Genomic DNA, 24,811 nt, shown 5'->3' on the forward strand with positions numbered 1-24,811 from the left:
AGTTGTTACTGTAAAGGAAAAAAATACTTCAAGATAATGAGGTCTATTTTAAAGCTCTAGACCAGAGGTGGCCAATCAGGGTCCTTGATCTCAATTCCACTCCAGGTTTAACAGGTAACGTGAGATCATGAACTTTTCCAAGGTCTGGATGGAGGTTTAATTGGTTCAATTAAACAATTTAAAATTGGGCTGGAACAAAGACCAGGATTGGCATGGCCCTCCAGGACAATAATTGGCTATCCCTGCTCTAGACAATGACAGATTTTAATAGCAACATCTTCAAATTAGGAACTTCATTTTAGTGTAAGGGTGAATGTTAATAACCTTATTTAAATCCTCCACTATTTATATCAGTAAAGTAGACCCTAATGAGAGGCAGGTAAGGTTTGTATTAACAGCAGGTGAGGAATCCTTGCCCTTAAAATTCCATCACAAAATACAAATAATGACCAATATAAAAAGATTATATATATATAGACACACAAACACACACACACACACACACACACACACACACACACACACACACACACACACACATATATATATCCTTATATGTTACTAAAAAGTAAAGGGTCAGAGACTGTACAAGGCTATTCATCTGCCTCAAAGAATCAAAGAAACGATGCCAGCCAAAGAAAAAGATCCTGTAGCCGTCCATCATATCTATCAGCTCTGGGTGATCAAACTCAACCAGGGCATGGAAACATTGAGCCAGTTAGTTAGGTGAAATAGAAATCAGCAATGAATTCACCTTATCAAACACTGTGTTGCTGTGAGAACCGCAAGACAGAAAGGACAGAGCCAGAGGGGTCACATGTAAAGTGCACTGAAGCATTTCAATTACAAATTTATATTGTAGAGCGCACTGCCTGTGTATCTTGCAATCAAAGGTCAAATACACATAAACTAAAAACCAATTTGATTCATCAATGACAGCAAATTTGATCTTTTTTTTTTTTTTTTTTTTTTTACTAATCCTTATTTTAATAATAAAAATAGGTCATCCAGATTGTATGGTTCTATTGCACATGGATGAACCAATAAGACATTTACAATATAGCAATAATTTGGGTCACTTAATGCTGTCAGCATATTACAAAATTAATTAATAATATAATTAGTATGTTCTAGATGTAGACAACTAGTGGAAAATGTTCTGTACAACAGCAACAATAAAGACCACATTTGGTGTTTACCTGATCATCTCAAAAAACAACTGATCCTAACACTATAACACTGTATGATCTTACATAAGCAAGCCTTCCCAATTAAGAAGAAGCTCCTTAAGACAAATCTACATTTAACCCAATTTCATTTTGTAAATGCAGAAAAATAGTTTGCAAAAACTGAAACATAGTTTGCAACATAGCACATTTCATTTGCAGATTGCTCTAATGCTCTCAAAATAGCAAATATATGTCAGAAAATAAAATAAGTACATCAAAACAATACGATTTATCATCTAATGAACAGCTCACATTATCGGCCATTTCACAATGGCACAATAAATACTAACTACAAACAGAAAACAGTATGTTTAACCCTTAGTGCATACTCTCTCTGCCTTTGTCATCCTTTTTGATAATTGTTTAAAAACAAACATGTTACCTTTACAATAAGAGCTACATACATTTCCTTTCAGTGGACTTAACCCAAACATAACTCAGACAGTTAACAACTTCTACGCTAAAAAAAAGTAGTTTATTCATTTCTTTCATTTTTTAGGGGTACCGCTAACTAAATCATAGCACTCATAAAGATACAGTTGTGCCAAAGAACACAGTGAAGAGAAATACACATGGAAATTAATAATATGGTAACTTTGCTCAAACATAACACTTTGTTTATTCTATATCCAGCCTCTGATTTCTCTCAGGCCACACATTGTCATCAACATCACATGGAATAGTTTCCCTCACAATACATCTCAAACGGATGGTATTGTTGGCAGCCACCATATCCACTATAGCAGCCTCCTGTTGAGCTCTAAAGATTCATCCTCGGCCACCAGAAGGGGGTTTCTTTCAAATCTATAAATGAATTGAATGTTGACAGACAAATGCAGGAATTGAATGACAGCAAAACTGCACTTACAAATCTACAGTAATAGAATACAGAAATGAAATGTATGGTCACTTACCTATTCTCATTCCTGAAGATTTGAATGATTGTTGCCACTGTACCCTCTGCCCAGCTTCTATCATCGTAAGTCCATGATTTATCATATGGTCAACTATTGTTGCCAGTATCTCATTTAAGAGATTCCAAGTGCGCCTTCCCCTTTGGTGTCTAACCCTACCACCACGGATATGGACACCCCTTTCTCTTAGGGCTCCAGATTGTCATCCTTGTCTTTCAAGTCCAGCCTCTCTGACCTGCTCCATTTCTCACCAACAACTGTGAATTCACCTTTGGCCTCTATCATTCATGATTAACGTCTGATGGGTGATTGAACAATTGAGCAGTTTGAGTTTTCACATGTGAGGTATAGATTAACGCAATTGGAATTGATTGCTTTCTGCTGCAAACAAACACTTAGATTTTGATTAACAAAACTCATTCAAATGCATGTTGAGACTTGTATTTAGTGTTTTGGGAAAAAAAAAGTGTTTAAGATTTGCATTTAGTGTGAAAAGAACCATAAATGACTTACAGTTATGCAAAAAATAACACAGTTCTGGTTGCGTAGGTTTTGGTAGTGATGTCTTTGACCACAGTTTCATTAACATTGATTTAGCAAATCCAGAAGAACTGTAATACAAGGTTTCATTTGTTTTAGCTTTTGCAGTTGAAATCTAATGAAGTACACCTGCAATTTATGAACTGTAGTTAGGGGTTTTATATTTATTAATTTTTTTATGTTAACAGAAGTGCATGAAAAAATAGTTGTGAGCCAGAGTGGCAAGGTGAATTACTGTGATACATGATAAGTATTATTTAACACACACACACACACACACACATGCACGCATGCACACACGCACACGCGCACGCACACACACACACACGCACGCATGCACACACGCACACACGCACACGCGCACGCACACATGCACATAAGAACATAAGAACATAAAAAAAAGTTTACAAACGCAAGGAGGCCATTCAGCCCATCTTGCTCGTTTGGTTGTTAGTAGCTTATTGATCCCAGAATCTCATCAAGCAGCTTCTTGAAGGATCCCAGGGTGTCAGCTTCAACAACATTACTGGGGAGTTGGTTCCAGATACTCACAATTCTCTGCATAAAAAAGTGCCTCCTATTTTCTGTTCTGAATGCCCCTTTGTCTAATCCCCACTTGTGACCCCTGGTCCTTATTTATTTTTTCAGGTTGAAAAAGTCCCTTGAGTCGACGTTGTCAATACCGTTTAGAATTCTGAATGCTTGAATTAGGTTGCCGCATAGTCATCTTTGTTCAAGACTGAATAGATTAAATTCTTTTAGCCATATGACATGCCTTTTAAACCCAGAATAATTTTGGTCACTCTTATTTGCACTCTTTCTAAAGCAGCAATATCCTTTTTGTAGCGAGGTGATCAGAACTGACCAGAACTAATACATTGTACAGTTTTAACAGCACACACACACACACACACACACAATGTGTTTACAGTTGAGGGAAGTAAATTAGTTGAAAGAAGCCAGAAAGGCTGCGGAAAAGAACAAGAATGTCAGTTCATTGCGTTTTCTTACAACCACAAGAAATATCTTAATTTGGCAGGGGAATTCATCCAGACGTGGTAAATATTACTTTTGTTCTGTATTAGGCTATCAATTTATAAACTAATATGTTTAAGTTGTCGCAAAATTATATATATTGGTCCTACAATTTAGACGATTATTAATTGTTGATAAAAAGGAAATAAACCTTACACTGAGTGATGGTCTATTTATTTTTGGTATACTGATATAGTATTTAATGTTAATTATCTCATAATAATGCAATAGAATCTCAATAGAAACACATATATAAACATATAATAATTATTACAGGGAATAAGAACTAATTATCCAACACACCTTTGGTCTTTTTTTCATAATCAAATAATGAATGACTTTTACTAAAATCTAATTACTTCTCACCATGATAAGCTTACACACTTTACAGTACTCTTTATGGATACTAGAGTGAGATGTTTTTTCCTCTGACATGACAAGATTCCAATTGGGCCCTGAATATATATGTGTGTGTGTGTGTGTGTGTGTGTGTGTGTGTGTGTGTGTGTGTGTGTGTGTGTGTGTGTGTGTGTGTGTGTGTGTGTGTGGCTTTATAATATAACAATGCTCAATAAAACAAAAACTAAAACACTGTCTAAAATGCAAGAAATTACATTTGAACCAAAAACCTAGATTCAACTTTTCTGTATTAACAGCTGTTCTGGCTCCTCAGAGAATACAATTCTCTGTTATAAACTCCTATCTGCTATTAAACTCAGTACTAGCAGTACCAGATCACATGATCTAAGCACAGGTTTTAATTGGAGGAGCAACTCAAACCCTCCCACCCCATGCTGAAGCACTACTTTACTGATATGATGGAAAGAGATTTTGACCAGAAAAAAAAAAAAAAAATCATCATAACAGCAGGAAAATTAAAAAAAAAAAACACCTGGGACAGTGGATAAAAAATAAACTGTGTTACTGCTCGATCCCTTGACTGTTTAGTCCCATTAAACCAAACTTAATCAAAGCCAGCGTTTCAAAGGCATGTGGATTACGAGAGTTGTAGTTTTCTTCTGCATTTTTGCTGATTGGAAACACTATCAGCATGTACCAGATAAACTGCTATTCCCAATATTATTCCCAATATTAGCATCACAAAGGTATCCATGTATTGTAATAAATAATAGACGGGCCTCTTCAGTGAGTTACAGGAAAACAATTCCATCTCGGGTTTCTGAACAGTTTATAAACTCAACTTTCGGTCTCGTGATTTATGATGTCACAGAAACCCTGAATGAAATTATTTGCCTGTAACTCACTGACGCCCCTCGCCCCTCTATTATTATATATATATATATATATATATATATATATATATATATATATATTATATATATATATATATATATAGATAGATAGATAGATAGATAGATAGATAGATAGATAGATAGATAGATAGACAGATATGAGCGAGAGAGAGAGAGAGAGAGAGTACATCGGCAGCTGCAAAACATTACAGGCGGCTACTTGTATCTTAAATGCATAAGTAAATGCAAGAAAAATGAGCTCGTGTTAAAATAATCACTGCTCATTTGAAATCGTTTGTGTATAGCTAACGTTGAACAGATGTTGGCACTCACACACATTGTAGGAGCAACACATTACAGGTCAAACTACAGTAATTTACACTACATTTAAGTTTGTATAACACATGGTCATTGGAAATGTACTGCATGTTTTGTAGAAAAAGAAACATTGCACTGTGCCAATTTTTTGTACATATTTTTAAACATTATTTAAAAATGCTTTTTTTTTTTTTTTACTTCATTATATTCCTGTAAATGTCTAGTGATTTATTACGGTACACTCATCAAACAAAATATAATGCTATAATATAATAGTAGGTACAGGTATATTGCACACCTTGTATATCACACTCACAGATATTACCTTATTTAAAATTGCATTGCCATCTCTAACTTTAAACACAGTATCACAAAATGTCTAATGCAGTAGGCATCGTTATGAATGAAGGCAGAAAGCTGATATACAGTCTACTGGACTTTATTAGAACTTGGTTTTAAAATCCATCTTGTGATTCATTAAAACACCATCACATGACAGATTATAGTTTGCCGTATAGCGCCTGAAGTCCTTAACAATGGTCTATATTTATAGCAATGGCACACATTCTCATTGCAACTAGTCTGACTGAAACTGACCTTCTTACCTTTCACATCTCAAAGAAAAAATACGACAGGAGCGCAAATTCGAAATGCAAAAGAGCCTGAAAACACAAAAGCTGTAACAAAAACATCTGTTGCCATTGTTCTCCTTCAGCAATATTTCCAGTCCAAAAACACAGGCTTAGAAGCCATGAAGAAATAGAATCCTCAAGAGCTGAACTGCCTTCTGCAAGAGTTCTACACTGCTGTCCTGAAACCTAATGCAATTAAATCTTTCAAGGTTTAATATAATATATACAGACTGGATATTTCAGGTTATATGGAAAACCACACACCTAAACTCCAGTACATATTTGTATAATGTTTCTTTAGTTTCTATTTGAAACAATAACTTAAAGCTGCAAGGGTCTGCCGTCAGATATCCCTTTGATATACTGTAGTTGCTTTCTTGGTTTTTGTTTTAGTTTTTTTTTTACAAAAGGGTGTTGATATTAGTGCATTTGTAAAGATTTTAGATATGAAAGGGGATGAAGATAATGAAAGATAACCTGATTGTTCACAACAGTATTTCTACATGGATCATTGTAATTTACATAGTTCACCTACCTCAAGATCATCAAGTGCTCCCCCAAGAGTTCCAGAAGCTGATGTTGGCTGAACCTTGGCTCTTCCAATACCCTGAGCTGCATTGGAAATAGCAGTGAGAGCGTTCTGTATTTCGTTACTGACAGAGTCCTTGCTGGATTTCAAAGAAGCAACATCGGGATGCTCAAGGCAAGCTGAAGAGGTTGAGTAAAACAAGGCTGAGTTTTGTTTCAGTGAGGCCCGTGCACCTGCTATCTCATCACGTTGATCAGGGGATTTCAGATCCTTAAAAAGAATGGAAATAGAAAACATCAAAGGAGAACAACCTAGGTAAATAAACCAAGAAAAGAACTGGGTTTAAGCGTAGCAAAATATTCGAGATGCTTGTACATGAAGAGCACTAGGAGTACCATTTGATCTGCTTTCCCAATAACAGATTTGGGGCACATTCAATTGATCTAAACCAGTGGTGCACAACTCAGGTCATGCAGGGCAGGTGTCCCGCCTGGTGTTTGTTCTAACCATACCCTAAATTAGTTAATTGGACCAATTAAGCTTCTAATAAGCTTAAATAAAGTACTTTAGAGTGCAGTTGGAATACAAAAACTTGCAGGGACACCGGCCTTCCAGGATCGAGTTGTGCCCCACTGATCTAAACAGTGGGGGCTCTATATACTGCTATACTTTAAACCAGTGGCCTTTATTTTAACAGACAAAAAAACAGCTAAAGAGACTTACAGGCACTGTTAGATGTTTTATTTTTATAACCTTGGTACACTAGTTTTTATTTTCTAAGTGGCAGTATTTAGATTCACCACTGTTTGGATCAATTGAACAGACCCTGTAGCAGACTGAAACGTGTATGCATGATTTTATTTTAAACATAGAAGGATAAAGATATAATTTATATGCTTATAAAATCTCAGTGTTTAGATCACTGTAACCCCAGCTTAATGATCCTACACACACAATGCAAAATAAACAAGTCATGCAAACATGATACACATTGGAAGCGTAAAGTAAGTGAGCCGCTCAGAGCAGCTCAGTGAAAGAAAGCACTTAACGGCATGTTCAGTTCCACTCCCTCTGAGCAGCTCAGAGCCGTTAACTTACTTAACGCACCTAGTACCTACCAATAAACAAAATCAGATAATAACAATATGAACACATTTGCATTAGCATCTACTTTACCGCATTTGTTTTTTTAAGTGGCATATATGTTGGCACACTGTCCTAAAGTGTTGTGTTTACACATTATAGTATAGCCTAATGATGCTGGTACTCTTGCTTCAATCTGGTAAACTCACAGAAGCAAAGTGTCTGTGGGCCTGTTTCTTTAAGGTCCAGGATAAGTTGCTGATGAAGAAACAGCCGTTTTGTTAAAAAATTATAATAATAATGTATTAGTACATTATGACATAAGTGAATGCTGGTGGACTCAAGTCAGTCAATTAAAAAAGCTTACTTTGTAGGTCAAAAACAGTGCACACTCAAAATTGTGTGTGCGATCATATTTATACAATTTAACTTAAGTAACAACGGGACAAGAAAAATGCGTTCTTCCATAAGGCTAGCCTCACACATCATATTCTATTATACTTTCCCTTCATTTATGTATTACTTTGTAGATCATTACTCAACAGGGCTGACAGGAAGGCTGGGATATCCATAATAGAAACGTCTCTTTTCATAAGTTTAAGTTAATTAGTATCTACAGGAGTTAATAAGGATTTTAACACAAGGCCAAAAAAATCAATAAATAACTTTCCACTTTCCATTTATTTTTCTGTTTGCATTGAACACTAATGGAGGTTTCAGAACATTGCTTTCAAGTTTATTTATACCTGTTTATTTATGCTATTACTGGGTAAGCTTATGGATCCAAGCAAATACAAAGTTATTATAGTAAACACAAAATGATATATTGAATAAACATATGATATATCATTATCGATTGATTTAATTTTAATTTTTCTCTGCTGTCACTGAATAAAAGAGCAACACAAATGAACTGCTGTATATGGTAACTAATTGTCTCAAGGTGTTGATTTCCAGTCTTGTAATAACATGACATTGGTGGCAACTCTAAAATCTTGGTGCCCATTATCTGAAGCCTTCACCTGCTATGCTTGGTTGTGCAGTGTTCACATGGTGTTCACAAGTGAATTTTTGCATTCCTCATAATGGTAGTGGCAGGTTTTCCTCTGTATTAGATAATTTATATTGTTTATATATGGTTTATTTATGTTTTAAATGCACTTTCTAAGGAAATTTATATATATATATATATATATATATATATATATATATATATATATATATATATATATATATATATATATATATAGATAGATAGATAGATATATAGACACACACACACACACACACACACACACACAATCTGTGGTCTACTAATGTTGTAATAATCCTACATATCCCCTCAAAGAAAAAAAAATGAACTGAAAAAAAAGTCTATGTAAACCATTTACATTTCATATTTAGACTGGTTAGCCAAGACCTGCAGAAGCTTTGAGTCTCTGTGACTGACTATCCTAAAATACACTTACAAATATTTTAGAGGTTCATGTGTGCAATAAATCAAACAAGACTGCAACTCTCTAGGGCAAGAGAAGTAATGAACAAGCTAACAGATAAGACAAAACAGGGAACACTGCAGACCAGGATTTTGAACAGCCAGTCTACCATCTCTGGTGATTCAATGTATTTCTTTCCAATACAGTACGTTTTTTACAAGTCCCTGGTATGACAAGATTGCACATTCCAAGTATATTTAATCAAAGTTTCCTAAATGTGACAGCTATTATTCTGCTCAGAAAAAAAAAACAAGATACATTTGATGATGCTTTTGACCTTACCAGGGGCGTAACTAGGAATAGATTTTTACTGAAGCAAAAATAACATTTTTGTCTAAAAAAAAAAAAAAAAAGCTTATCCTGTTCATGAAGCCTGGAGACTATTAATGGAAATAGCAAAGCAATATAAGTCGCTAACTTTTTTAACCCAGTGACACATTGTGGTGGAGTGTCCTGTCCCTTTATGTTTATAAATATTTTATGTAGTGTGTTAGTGTTGGAGTTTATGTATAAAATACACGGGATATGGATGATGTTTGAAATTTCATGACACATATTTTTCAAAAACAAGGGCAACCTAAAATTACTTTAGTCACACTGTTAGAAATATGTGATATTAAAAAGACAAGAAGAATAGAACTTATAAATATGAATAAGTAGACTGTTGTTGCCACTGCTGGAACTGGTAAAACTGGTGCTGCTACTGTTAGGACTGGTAAGATTGCTGATACTAGTACTAAGACTGATCGGATTGCTGAGACTCTACGATGCCACGATTAAAAACACTAACTAAGACGGGTTTACTTTAAATAGCTTGCCAATATGGGCTATGGGCTGATCTATCGAAATGCTGTAACACATCCCCTGGGACATGTCTCTGTGAAAATATAGCAGGGTAAGGCCATTCAGTCTCTTTTTAATCATACTGCTGCAAAACCAATCAAACATAGACGCTTTCTCGTAATGAACAGGGACCTTAGGAATCTGTTTGCTGCGGAAAACACGGATTGTCTCTATGCTGTAGGAGAATTTTTAGTTTTACACTTGCGGCAGGGTAAAAAAAACATGAAAAGCTTTTTTGTTTGTTTGTTTGATAATTAAACCAGTACACATATCTTATATAATCATTAACACAAACAATGGTGCTTTAAATTTATGTAAATATACTTTAAACTGCTTCTGGTGGTCAAGGTTGAACGAGGCGTGCTGTCAGATTCATACTGGAATGTAGCTGCAATTTACTTCAGTATCCAGTGTGTTGTTACCACTGAAGAACCTTTTTAAAGATGCCGAAAATGTTTTTTTTTTTTTTTTTTTTTAAATCACCTGTATTAAAACAGTACTTCCTTGGATTTCTTTCACTAACGAAAACTGCTGTTGCCAAACAATGATGAGATTGCACAGGACTGTCAGCAGAAAATCAATATTAATATAAGAAATACAATCACTAAACATTCATACCCAGAGTTGGCGTCTTCTGAAAGAAATGTGTTACAGATTGGTTTCTTTGTTCATCTTTGAGTATGTACAGTACCGAACCACCCACTAAATAATATACTGAACTACCTGTTGCTCCAGGGGCTGGGTGCTCTAATGAGAACAAAAATTCGGATCGGATCCGAATTCACTGGACCGGATCCAACTCTGGAACTACACATGGTGTAACTAGGGAAACTGACCAATAAGAACGAGAAGTGAACATGTTAGTTTTATATAAAGTTTTATATAAATTTATATACACCCTAAGATCACAATAATGTTACAAAGAATGGCAAATAAAAAATAATAATAATGTGAAAACCTGTTGCTTATATGCCAGTCTTAAAAATGTAAGTGGGCACATTATTTATTTATTTATTTATTTTAAGTGTACCTATCTGATTTTTACCGAGGCGACCGTCTCGGCTGCCTCAGTGTACGCTATGCTTCTGCTTACCTTCAGGCTGAGATTCAAGTCAGACCCTTTCCATACTGTATATGTTCTAATTAGACTCCACTGCACCATTCTGACCTCAGTCAGGGTACTCAGTCATTACTGTAGTTATAGGTATCAATTATACAGTGAAACTCATGAGAAAACAACACAGTGTTAACAAGTATGTTCATAAAATTAGAGCTACTTCATGCAAGAGTAGATCACTGTCACCTACACAAACTACACCCACCGTGTGTAGAAATGTGTGCACTGCATTCCTGCTTACAAAGACTAATGCTCTTAATCAGCTCTTGATTTTTTTCAGTTTGGCTTATAGGGAGAGCAAAAGGGTTATATTTTTCAATTTGGCTTATAGGACAAGACTCTGTTGCAACAACATACTGACCCGGAAGGGAAACGACGTGGCAGCCACAGATTGGAGAGGCGGTTGCACTCGTTTACCAAGGGGTCATGTGTGACAGCATTAAGGGGATGGAAAATCGTAATCCGTTCCTTCGCATTGGTTTGTTTTGAATAGAACCGAGAAGGACTGTGACAGCATAAACAGAAACTGTATCGTGAGTGCTGTGTTTTGTTTGTTTGTAATTGTCTTGTCATATCTTGTACATTACTAGACAGCTGACACAGTTCCTGAGCTGTCGCCAGGGGCCAACACTAAGCCGGAATAACACTTCACCATTGTCACAAATATAAATTTGTATCACTCACTACAAGCACTACTGCACGCACCCAGGACTGGTGACCGTGTCTGTGTTATTGTGGGGAGGGTATTGTTTATTATTTGGGAATGCATTTCCCCTGTTATTTACCCCATGCAGTACACACTGGTGTGTATTGCTGAGGGATTAATGTTTGGTCGCCAGACCTGGAATAAAAGAATAAAAACTCCCAAACAAGATTATAAATCTCTCTGTCTGTTTCATTACCGCACTGCATTACCCCTGCACCTGCATCCACTCAGCCACTTTGTCGCATTGGGTAGTCATATTCTATATAGTTTTTGGGTGGTGTACAAGGGATGTAGCACAAGGCAGCTGAATCATGTGTGTTATACACAAGATGCAAGTTATATTCTGAAGTTTACAGTAAATGCCAGACAGACATTTTATACAGGGTGTCAACATCAAAGTGTCAATTTCAAGGACAATTATACACAGTACATACCGTGGTTAAAATCTACAGTATAAAACAAATACTCCTAGAAATAAAACTATTGTGCAGCTGCAGACATAAAAACAGGAGCAAACTAAAAGCATCCTCAATCACACCCATCGGACCAACAGGGGAACATAAATAAAGACTGGGGCTGCTGAAATGTGATTATTGTATTATTATTTAAGATTTCATGCTTTGAAAAAAAATTAAAAAATGATGCATTATATGCCCCTAACTGTGTGTACTGTACACCAATCAACTGATACATTTTAAAATATTAGGTTATTCTTCAAAATATAAGTACAGTAAACTAAATACCACTACGTCTCTGAGGAGGGAAAATGAGAGCACTAAAACTCTTAAGCTCCCACTGAATGTTAAAATATTTGTACGTGACAGATTTAATACAGAACTGAGAATCGATGGGTTCCAGCAGCTGCACTACAGGCTTATAAATCCTTCACAGTGCTGCAAAATCTATACAGGGAAGAACAGTGGTGTAATTTACAGCAGTGCCATTTGTCAGGAAAAAAGCTGCACTGTGAAGAGTTCTACAGTTCAACAGGAAAATAATAATAAAGAATAATACAATATCATTAGAGAATGGCCCGCGGCACACACATTTCAGCCACTACATTTTACATTTGCGTTATCCTTGTTAATATTCAGCAGCTACAAAGAGATGCCCCAATGCATATAATTGAGGCAATATTTCCATAATTGCGGCACAAAAAAGTCAGCACATCCTGAAATTGAGTATTTAGATAACCTTCTAACCAATCACACAAGTGAGATCAAGAGCCGTAATTAACATAAAGAGTTTATAGAAACAGCATAAGGTTATTTATGACCAGAAAACTTGACCCATTCCAGTGTACGGTGCAAGTTCAGTTCTTATACAGCAGAATGGCTCCTGGAAAAATAAACCAAGCATTAAATGGGATTTATTATGATTTATTATTATTATTATTATTATTATTATTATTATTATTATTATTATTATTATTATTAGTAGTAGTAGTAGTAGTATTTGTAGCACTGAACCACAAACACTTTGGCCAGCTAAGCTATGATATGATGTCTATAAAATCCTGATCTGTCTAAGCAGCTGTAAGGTTTAATAACTTTAATCATCTTGCCAAATTCGAATTGATCAACCACAAGGATATATGTTCTTCCATCTGTGGACTGTTTGTAATTGAAAAAGACCAATCCAACCTGAAACAAGAAATAAAAATAGTAGAGATGCTGTGTTGTAACTGCGGTTTAGTTTGCGTTGGCCAAGAACTTTGAATTCCCTTTTTATTAAACCACATAAAATTATACGTTATGTTCATTTTTTTAACAGCTGAGCATATGAAACGAAGCTCAGTTAATGGAATATGCCCATCTGAAAAATAACATTAAGTCATTTATATGAGAATTTGACACACTTGGCCAGATTCTCAAACGTTTTTTGACGTTATGAGCATTTCTTTTTAAGAAGGAAAAAAACACAACAAATAAACAAATAAGGGCTACTTATAAGCACCTACATTGTATATTTTTGATATGGTATTGCTATTGGGTGCACTGTTCCTCTCTGAAAAAGTAAAAAGTATCAAGTCCACTATGTGCTGTATTCAGAAAGCATGCCACTATATGTATCTATGTGCTAAGGCTTTCTGAATACATTACTGTGTTGGTGTTTTTCTCAATCAGTATCTACTTTTTGGATTGGCTACTTTTTTGTTTATTTTTGTTTATTTTCTAAAACATAATGAAGAATGCTATCAAACGGCTTCCTTATCCCACAGCACCATCTTTTGGTTTATTTTATGATGAACACAAAAAGCACACTAATGCTTATTTTATGATGTGAATTTCATTGGGAGAAATGAATGCAGTCACGCAAGGGGAGAATCACTGTGAATAAAGAATACCTCACCCTCAAAGTCCCACTGCTGCTTCAGGTATATAGTGATTTTTAAACTTAAAGAGAATGAGACATACACCTTCCCATCCCTTTAGCTTCATAAGGTTTTTCATAATACCATTTCAAATCCTGGAGGGGTAAATAGAACAGGACAGGATGTGGCTCACATTCCCTCAGGCAGCATTCAGGTTTTATAGACCATCTTTATTAAGCATGACAACCAACAAGCACCAACCAGAGCTGAGCTTACTAATAGCACTCAATCTAAGTAGGGATTAGTCTAACACAGTTACATAATCATCTTGCTGGGGTCCAACATCATATATCTTATCACATATCCTTTAAACAAATACTACATTGTTCCCAAGGTCTAGGAGTAAATTACGATTTTTAACACTGATATAAAATGCTGTCTGTTTGGTAGTGCTTTACAGGGATTATTTCCTATATTTTTATGTGTTTAGTGTTAAATGTTAAATGAGTAATTAAGTGTTAAATGAGTAATTAATACTCATGTCTGCAACTTTATTTCCAATTAAAACTAGTGAGCAGTCTTATTTAAACAGACAGTGATTGGTGAAAAACATTGTTATCTTATCTAACGTAAAATTGAAATTAATAGATTTGTTGAGAGATAATCATAAGAGATTTGTGTCTGGTTGTCGATGAAAATCAACAGGCAGCAGTTTATTTACTCTGGAGCTCAGATGTACAATGATACAATTGATAATATTATAATTCATATAATTAAGCTGTAAAGAAAAATTGATTTATTGTACATTTTGTGAGGTCAGCTGACAAGCAACATCACATATCATTAAGCCTAATGAGCTCTTCCAATCCTGAACCCAAAATGCACAATTGAAATAATTCCTTCTGTACTGGCTAATCCAGACTCAGAGACCACAAACGTTTACATTAAAAAAATATTGAGGTTTGTTTCTCTTTAAGATAAATGCTAATGGCCCAGGGTTCAATCAATGTACTTGTCCTAGGTATTATGGGTCAGATTTATCAAGGTCTTTTTCATACACCAAAGAGCCAGATATACTGGCTGCGTGGTCAAGTGGTTAAAGAAAGGGCTCACTCACTAACTCATTTTGTAACCCTGAGCAAGCCGCTTAACCTCCTTGTGTTCCATCTTTCAGGTGAGACATTGTTGTAAGTGACTCTACAGATTCAAAACACTCTAGTCTCTATAAGTCACCTTGGAAAAAGGCATCTGCTAAATAAACAAATAATAATAAACAAACAATTCAGGCACACCATTCTTAGTTTGTATTGTATGTACACACTGTTTAATAAGTACTGAATATTGTATTACATAAAACCCATTTACCAGCTCTGGAGGGAGTAAACACTGTCTTTTGTATCTGCGTTTATGCATTTTCACAATGTGTCAAATGTTTTGATTGTGGCCTTGCTAAAACCTCATGTGCCATAATCAATGAAATAACTGACTAGAATTAAAAAGAAAACCTTTTATAAAAATAAAGTAATCGGAAGATTTTACTGACAGTATTGACTAAGGACTTTTTATTTTTATTTTATTTTGCTGTGAAATAGGAATGTTAATATAACTGTCCTCTGCCGTTGACAATATAATATTTTTACACAGTTTTTTGGGGAACTAGCTGGGTGACCATTGAGAAAGGTGCTACATGTAGAACTACAAAGCAGTATGTTACTTATCCAGATGCACGATTCAATAAGGTAATGCTTAGCCAGTGAAGGCTCTTGTGTGCTGGAGTACAGGGTGTATCATATGACCTGGAGGTTGCTGTGGTTTGAATCTGGGTAAGGCTCAGCTGGAGGTTTACAGGCAGCTCTGTACTGGCCTTTGTCCTCCTGTGGGTGGGCTAATTTGCCTCATCGAGCCTCAGCAACCCTACTGGTCCGATGTCTTACAAGTCCAAACGGAGACTTGCCAGACTGGGCCCTTGCCTATAGGGAATACTAGCTTGGTAACATCTGTTGCTTTAGTTCAACAGATGAAAAGAGACAATTGACTTTACAGTGAGAAAGGTGGTTGAATTTGAAGTGGATATTTCAAATGTTTGATGGGAGCGCATGGGGCAATGCAGAAATCCCTGTGGGCCCCCAGCCAAGATCGGCAACTTGCCATAAAAAGGATTCGAATCAGCGGACGGGAAGCCTGTTGATTGTAAGTCACTGACAATTGCTTGGAGTGGATTGCCACATTCTTTTGCATTAATTCTGCATGAGCTAAAGGTGGGATTAAATTATTGCAGAATACATTGATGGTTCTGGTGCAGTCAAATGAGGGATAGAAAACATGTGGATCTGTGACAGGGAGCCGGGTCGCTGTTTCCTCCCCAAGTGTGTGTGCCTGTGAGAAATCAACTGTGACGTGCAGCCGGAGACGCATTGCTAAACAACCAGCTGAGTGGCAGGTGCACCTTGAGCTAAAATGATCAGGAGGTCCTGATTGACTGGGGGGGGGCGTGCCTGCACGGCGCTTTGTGGTAAAATTAAATCTGCGCGCCTGAGCGGCGTATCAGCACCAGTGCTCTGTGTCTGTCAGTATTTTCCAATGTCTACCGACACATGTAACAAGACATCCTGTTACAGGGTCGCTCTCTTCTTTCAAAGAGTTAACAATGACTTGCCTGTACTGCTGAATAACCAACTGTTTCAAGTTATACGTAACACAGTTAATTCGCCACAAACTGAAAGAGCTATAACCTTAAGATAAGTTGCAAAAGTGGTACAATCTCTCCAGCGCACAACTATCTGCTGAACAAAAGCAAAACATTTTTTAAAGGTTTTTCCAAAAAGCTGAAAGATTCAATAGTCATGAGCTTGGAGTGAAAGGGAGCCTTTTACTTTGTTTATGCTATGAATAAAGTTTTTCAATTAACATAAAGACAATTAACCTTACTGAAAGACAAAATAAACTGTAAACATAAGGGCAGACAAAGAAAAGATAAAATTGCTGCAGATGGCTCCAGCCTTTTCTTACTGGATATCAGCAGACGTGCCAGGATCAATACTTGCACCATTTAAAATGATCAACAGAGTATTTCTGCAATCACTTCTGTATCAGACAGCCTAAAATAATCCAAGAAAGCAACCACTAATTTTTAGCTGCTTAAGTCACAGAAACTTCTATAACAACAAAAGAAAGACAAGTCTCCAATAGATACACTGGCTTTATACATGCCAGACTTGAAATAATGATTGAAAAAAAGAATTGTGAAATATACTGCAGATTAACAGATTAACCCTAGATATAATTTAGGTTGTTTTTTGGCAATATCACTATATTAGGAAAATGATATAGCAGATTGACCTTTAATCAAATGAATTTGCAAAATGTAATTACAGGCAATAGATAAGTAATATTTAGACATACATGTTTTATACAATAAGACTGTGTTATTACACTTTTAATCAAAATACATGACATATTTTCTCATGCTAGTTTGACTAAAAAAAGCAAGCAATTCCTACTAAACGCTTCTAGGGTCTTTTTTTGCATAAATATTTTATATGTATTCATACAAAAGAGAACATTTTAGTCTCTACAAAATTAGTTTATTTTACACAATTCACTGAATTCACAATGATTTTGAGTTCACATTCTGTAAACCGATTATAAATTACCCAATTGTATCTCTTTTTTATGAATAAAGCAAGTAATCTCAAAAGATAAGTTGAAAAGTCCTTTCAATTACATTTATTTTGTAAGAAGTGCTCCTATAGCTTATATAGCAAAGTAAAAATAACTTCTATAAGAGGTGTACTTTCCCTTAAACCCCAGTAGGCAAAACTATTTGCTTAGTGAACAGTGAATCCTGCTTTCTACCTAAAAAAATGTTTGGGAGAAATGCTTTAACCTCACAAAACAGAAGCTCATTCTCTTGTGGAATAAGGTTGATTCCTTTAGAAGCCAAGCATTGACAGCTACCTCCGCTCCACTGAGTTGTAAATTCATAAATTCACAGCACGCCCCAGTGTGGGCATTAACCTGGCTGCAGGGAAACTGACTGCTTCTCCTCACCGTCCCTCTACAACATTCATTGCAAACAGTGCAGTATGAGGAAAGACAAGGTTTGAAGGGCATTTAAAGAGAAAAGATCCATAGCAAATTGAGGAACCTGGGTTTAAACTGCTTTACAGAGACAGAAATTTTTAGCTCTAAAATTATACACCTGATTGTATAAACATGTATATTTCCAATTGAAATACTACTAACAGATATTCAAGTTTATAGGTCACTTTACAATAGCGACAAACATGCTTAATATCTTTCTACACAAATTCTTAGTAAAAATGTGCCTAGTGCAAAAAGGTTATATATCAGGACAGCTTTAAGATAAACGATACCACTCGGTGAACTGGCGAGTATTAACAGTGCAATATATAAAAAATGCAAACATTGCTTACGGAGATTGACTTAAAACTACAGGGAAATGCATGAATAATTACAGAGAGCTGTGCTGAACCAGCATTCAGATGTCTGGTGTTAGTGTGCCTCGTTGAAACCTTTCACGAGATGAGAGCCGGAGCTGGAGTGAAAGGTTGTTACTGGAGAGGTAGTTTGAGGAGTGCTCAAAGCTTCGCAATAGATGTTAAGGGCAAGGCGATTGCTGCAGACGGGAATGTTGATGCCTTTGTCGAACAGAGCTTTAAAAAGTTTGGCGGAGGCCGATCTTTATATTGGAGATGCAGCGGAGGTTAAATAATTGCGCACCACTTTGAACGGTGAGGCTGGAGAGATAGCTGCAGGCTTAACTGGTGATGCAGCTGCTGCAGCGAGAAGGAAAGAAGCTGAAGGATGAGAAAAATCTTCGGAGCAGGTAGGAAAATTGCTCTAAATCATCTGAGTTGGACAAGAGAACAAAAAGACGTAGTTCAGACATTAGTAAAGAGAGAAAGTTTAAAGAAGTTTGACAGAGTCTGAGCGACTGCCAGACAGCAAGTTGTGTGAGATTCAGACTTAAATAGGAAATAGGAGAAGATCGACAGGGAAAACACGGTGGAGGCCCAGATCTCATCCCCTGAAATACTCCTATAGTCTATCACTTAATCTCAAAAAAGATTAAACAGATTTTCTTTTCTTTTTCTAATGGGTGTACTGTGGGATGTAATGTATGGATCCAACTGCTCAACAAAAAGCCAAGATGGTTGCTGTGCTGATTGGATTGAATCCACCTGGCTCACATTTACATGCTGGGTAATCACTCACTAAAATTCACACATTTTGCAGAATTTGAAATCCCCACAACAGTTCCTGGATACTCATAGTCAGACACATGTGATTGTCCAGGAAAAAAAAAAATTAAATATGTCATGACTATATTGTGCATTTACAATACCTGTCAGCTCTGCATAGTTCTTGTTATGGAAGCTTATCCCTTCTTGTATTACTTGCTCCAAAACAAGTCTAAATGAGAGGCTGTTCTCTGTTGGTTCAACCAGGTTAAATACATTTGAGGGTTCGCGCCTGCATTATTTATTGTAGTTTAGGTTTACATTGAATTTCAGGCACTACCATTTAAAACCATTACAATTGGAAGAACAGCTGCTACTTCCCTCTTTGAAGGGCAGCAAATTCAATAAGACACTACAGCGAGTTTGCATCTGATCAGCAGTCAACTGCACAGTTGGCAGCAAAGGATGTATGATAACATGCCTCCCTTCAACCTCCCTCTCCCTATTCCACTGTGAAACAGTTTCTCAGCCCCAAGCAGCTCCTATCTGGATGCTGTCCAACTCTCAGGACCTGAGCTAGTTTTAGGCCTGAGAGGTAATGTTTGTAATCGGGGTGTGTCAATTACTCTGAGATGCTATTTGCTGTTTTGATTCCAGCTGAGATTCTTAATTAAAGAAGCGAAAACTTTATGAATTACGCAGCAGGATTTGCAGCTCAGCTTCTGTGTAGATTTCTTACTTCTTATAGTTTGCCTTTAGAGTGGTGTTATCTTTAATGTTCATGTCTTCAAGAAAGAGTGATTATGTAGTTTGATTGACCTATTTAAATTAATAATCACACTTATCAGCAGTAGCGGCTCGTGGTTTAACAATTCAGTGGGGCTAAGAAGCCAACCCCTCCAAGAACCAACGATACTCTGCTGCTATTATATCATTTTCTACGATTTTAACATTTTATTTTCTTTATAAATACCATGCCAGGTCATCAACATATAAAATAGAAGCAAGCCTACCTTATTTGTAGAGGAACTGGCCTCTTTGTTTTTTTGAGAAGCAAACAGTTCTACAACCTGACTGTTAAAATGAGGAATGCTGCAAACCAGTTTCCAAGGGGAGGGTACACCAATGGTGTTAAGCCTGTGTTGTGTTACTGCGTTGCGCAGGAATGCTTTAATACGCTTCTGTGTACTGCAACATCTCTCGGATTCCGCTGTTGTTGCCAGGAAAGTAATGGCAAACTCGCTCAGCTGGAAAGTTTCGGAAAAATTGTCTTGCAGGGTTTTTTCTTCCAGAACTTTACGCAATGTGGACACCATCTTCACACTTTTGACTTCACTACTGCTGTACAACATTTTTAGTTCACTTTTAATTTTTTTCTATGCACAGCATAGGATAGCACTTCACTTCACTGCCATTTCTAGCTGTTCATCAGGAAAGACCACTTTAAATCTATGGAATCATTCTGGATCAATAAGATTGGCATTAAGTGGTTTGTTTTCTGGAATTGTTCTTTTGCCTGAAGAATCATAAGGTCACTTGCTTCTTTCGGAAGAGGAGTGTTATTTGAGTTCAGTCTTTTCGTTGGTGGTCCAGTTTCAGTTTCGGATTCTCCAGTTGAAAGGCCTTCTTTTATTTCTGTCACAGACTTTGTGAAATTGTCCAGTGAGTGTTTCACTGCTACCGTATTTGAACACCATTTCTGTAGGGCGTTGTAAAAAATGTCAATGTGAAGCGTGGTAAAATGAAAAAACTTTAAAAAAGAAAAAAAAAAATCTTCATCTTTCACAAGCTTTGCCAGCCCATGTGACAGGTGAACTGATCCATCATCACAGCTGTCCTCACTCTGGATTTTCTCAAGGCATTGCAGTTGAACATTTTGACTTTCATACACTGTGTTTACTGTTCTGCTTTTAAAGTTCCACCGAGCTGAACCAGAACTTGGAATTCGACTGCTACACAGTTTGTCAAGAACATCTGTTCGTTTTGGACAGGTTTGACAACCAAGCAGACTTGTCGCATAGTAATATTCAGCTGATGGGCACAGCAGTGTACAAAGTGTGCATGTGGATAACTTTCTTTAAGTTTTGCTTGCACTCATTTCAAAGCTCCACTCATTACAGCTGCACTGTTGTATGTCTGAGCGACAATTTTCTCTTTCCAATTCCTGTTTTAGACTTTCCGTGACCAGTTTGGTCCCAAAATTAAAAAAAAAAAAAACATGGAATACACCACAACAGAGGCCCCGGTTATATATCAAAGCACAATCACCATCTGAGTTTTACTCAACACATCTGTAGTTTCACCTGCTTATACTGACACGAATCTTGCATTTGAAACTTTAGTTGCTATTTTATTTTTGTACACGGTGACCATGCAATCCAGAAGTTCATTCTGAATGGTCTTCGATGTATTTTTACACACTGTTGTATTCGCAAGCTGTTCAGCTAACTACCTAATACAGAGAACTGATTAACTAAATCCAGAAATTCAAAGAAGACTTTGTGTCATCATGACCTCTGAGAGTTAAATCATGACTTCCACAGAACTTGATGCAATCAGTTATCCAAGACAGAACATGCCTATTCTAGACACAAGCTCATTAGGGCTAAGAACTGAAATACAGTAACCTTCATCAACCTGAGAGGCTATATTAACGCTTCCCATCATTTTTAGTTTAACACACTTCCCCATGTGTACAGCACAGCTCTTGTATTTCCTAGCACTCTCTGACAGGTATTTTAAATCTTTGATTCCGTTTTTGGTCCATGCTCCAAATAAAACGCATAGGAAACAAAACACTCACCATAAGTCAGTCCTTCATGTCAAACCATGAAGTACAGAAGCTTCGGTTTTGTTTCAAGTCATATTGCTTGATTTTAATGATAGGCGGTTGATAAACCCCCAGCCTTTTAATCTCCAACTTCTTCTCTACAACTGACATAGAAGAAAATGACTTATTGAGCAAATTGTCAATGTGATTAATTGTGGTGTTACTGTGTATGAAGTTTGCAATCTCTCTTTCCTTTACTCTTTATTATGGCAGACTCTAGTGCATGTCGGCAATTTCCGTAACTACTCGGATAAACTGGGGCTGCCAAAGATTAGCCACATCTGAGAACTGTCAGCTTCGCGAACTGTATGAAATCTCTGTGGGATTGACAACAGGAATAGACAGAAACCCAAACAAAGCCAAAGGGCTGACAAAGATTAACCACTTGTGTTCCGATTCCAACGCAGCCAGCACATGCAACGTCCGACCGCTTGAGGGAGCACATTCAATGTGAATTTTAAACAGGGGATTCAATAAAACAAGGTAGTTAACTGACAAACACTTGAAAATAAATTACATGTTAGAAATTTATAACAGGTGGGGCTGAGCCCCGCTAGCCCCTAATGACCAGCCGCCACTGCTTATCAGTAATATCTGTCACCACTTATTCTATCTTAAGCACTTGCATTTTATCTTTCTTACAAATGTACTTTTGCAATGCTGCATTGTCACAGTACTCGCTCTAGACCAGAGAGTAAATAATGAAAGATTTTTAAATTGCTTGAGACATGTTTCTGGAAAGGCACCTCCGTCAAGCTGGGTAATTGTATGCTTAATTTTACAGCTGTGCTGTAATGCATTGTGTATGTTTTATTTATTAAAAGGTGTATCCAGGATAGACAACTGGAATGCCACACCTAGTATACAGTGTGGCAATGTGACAAGTAAATTAAAGTAAAATAAAGTCTTGTTGAGGATATTTACTACATAGGTTAGTATGTTAGTCTCTTCAATATATACTTTTTATGTTGATAGTATTATCAACCTTTCTGTATCCAATTGAAGTTCTATTCTCTGTCTTCAATCTGACATGGCTCAATGAGCTACAAGAAGTACAGTTTTGCCTTGGCCCCTTGATGCACTTGCTTTTCTCTGGTGCAGATATTGTTTTTATGTTATTTTTTTTTTTTAAATCCAGCCAGTCTGATTTATGACACCATATAGGAGGTCATATCATTTCATCTTGTGTCCAGAACAGCTGACACTGTATAATGTCAGGCAACTTCTGAAATAAGGAACACATATATCCAGTATCTAATATATGCTATATACTGTTGCCTTACCTCCTATATTCGCTGTCTCTATATGTAGTTGGCCAAAAAGCTGTGTGACTGGCCAAATAACCACTGTCCAAGAGTGGGTAAACATTAAACATTACCAGCTATGGATAGACATATACAATTTCATTTCTTTAATCTGCCTGACATTCAGTACCTGAAAACATCCAGTAAGTTATTAATTTAGTTGACCCAACCTGAATAATGCAGAGCAGGGGCGTGTGACAATGTGCAGTTTGCTTTGGTTTAAGTTCCTTGGAACTAGCTCTAAAACTGGGCAACTCCTAATGTGAATAGCCATAAAGAATGAGAAAGAGCTAGGACTGACTGTCAGGGATTTCATGAGAACATGCACGGGTAGTGGAGTTTTTGGATTCTTCCTGACTGAAAGCTGCATCCTTAAAAGTACTACTGGGATTGCATGCACGACTATGCAGCCCCAGACCACAAAGCAGAAGGCTGGTGTTGGAAGATGGTAAAACTGAATGAGAATAAGAGAACAGTAGATTTTAACAGAAAAAAGGCTAGGTTTACCCAAGTAATATTTTGGATATTTCTAGAGACATTTCTAGGTTATGTTTAAGTGCCCTCACACAGCCATATCAAATACTGACACATCTGAAACTGTAACAAACTGGATTAATGGTTCACAGTAAAGCAGTCAGCAGTTTATTGGCAGAGCCACCACATTACATGTTAAAATTCATAGTTTATTTCCAAGACGTCAAAATAAATCATTTGAAGCTATCTGGATAATCAAAAGTCGTCAATCAGGGGAATTCGGTTTCATGTGTGCTGAAACTGAAAGCAGCTTTACAGAAAGAGCTTCACTGAACCCAATGATAAAAAGGGTAAGGCCATACAGGTAGCACCCCATCTTCCATCTTATAACCATTTATTTTACTCTAACACAAGAAAACGTATTGCGCATATTATTATGATTTTTCTTTTTCTTTTTTGGTAATGGAAAACACAGTAAGATTACTCTGGCTTCAAATAAATTCTTGAGTATAATTTCAATGGTAAAGGTGAATGTGGCAGGGCAGAAGCCCCACTGGTGTAATTAGGGTGTGGGGGTGTAAGGTTGGCAGGGATGGGGTTAAATCTGTCCCTGGCAGCAATCACAGGTGTGGCCTTTCACGGTCCATTTAGTTTCTTTGAGTTTGAAAGAAAATAAGTTTTAAAGAAAATAAATGGCAAACATTTTAGACCTTTTGTTTTGTTGAGAAATATATGTAAAGCCATAAATATTTGCGACCAGAATATTTGGTGAATCACACCCATAAAACATATTTTGCTCCAGAAATGTTGGTGACCTGTTGCAATATACGAAGTATGTATTGTTAGTGGAATTTGATTTTGTGGCAGAAATATTTGTGTTTTTTTTCATATGCAAAAAACACATAACAATAGTCTCACAAATATTTATGGTTTTACAGTATATCTATATAAATGCGCTCAGGAAGAGTCACTGTCTAAAAAAGAATTGTA

The 24,811-nt window shown here is 36.5% G+C and overlaps 1 protein-coding gene across 1 annotated transcript in view; it reads right to left on the minus strand.

Moving 5' to 3' along the window:
* LOC121325624 (catenin alpha-3-like) overlaps positions 1-24,811 on the minus strand; it is a 185,407-nt gene that overhangs the window by 141,592 nt on the left and 19,004 nt on the right. The window contains exon 6 of the mRNA XM_041268439.1: positions 6,457-6,720. Within this exon, the coding sequence (XP_041124373.1) occupies positions 6,457-6,720 (264 nt within the window). The remainder of the gene's footprint in view (positions 1-6,456; positions 6,721-24,811) is intronic.

This window comes from Polyodon spathula, chromosome 13, assembly GCF_017654505.1.
Source record: "Polyodon spathula isolate WHYD16114869_AA chromosome 13, ASM1765450v1, whole genome shotgun sequence".
NCBI classification, from domain to species: Eukaryota; Metazoa; Chordata; class Actinopteri; order Acipenseriformes; family Polyodontidae; genus Polyodon; species Polyodon spathula.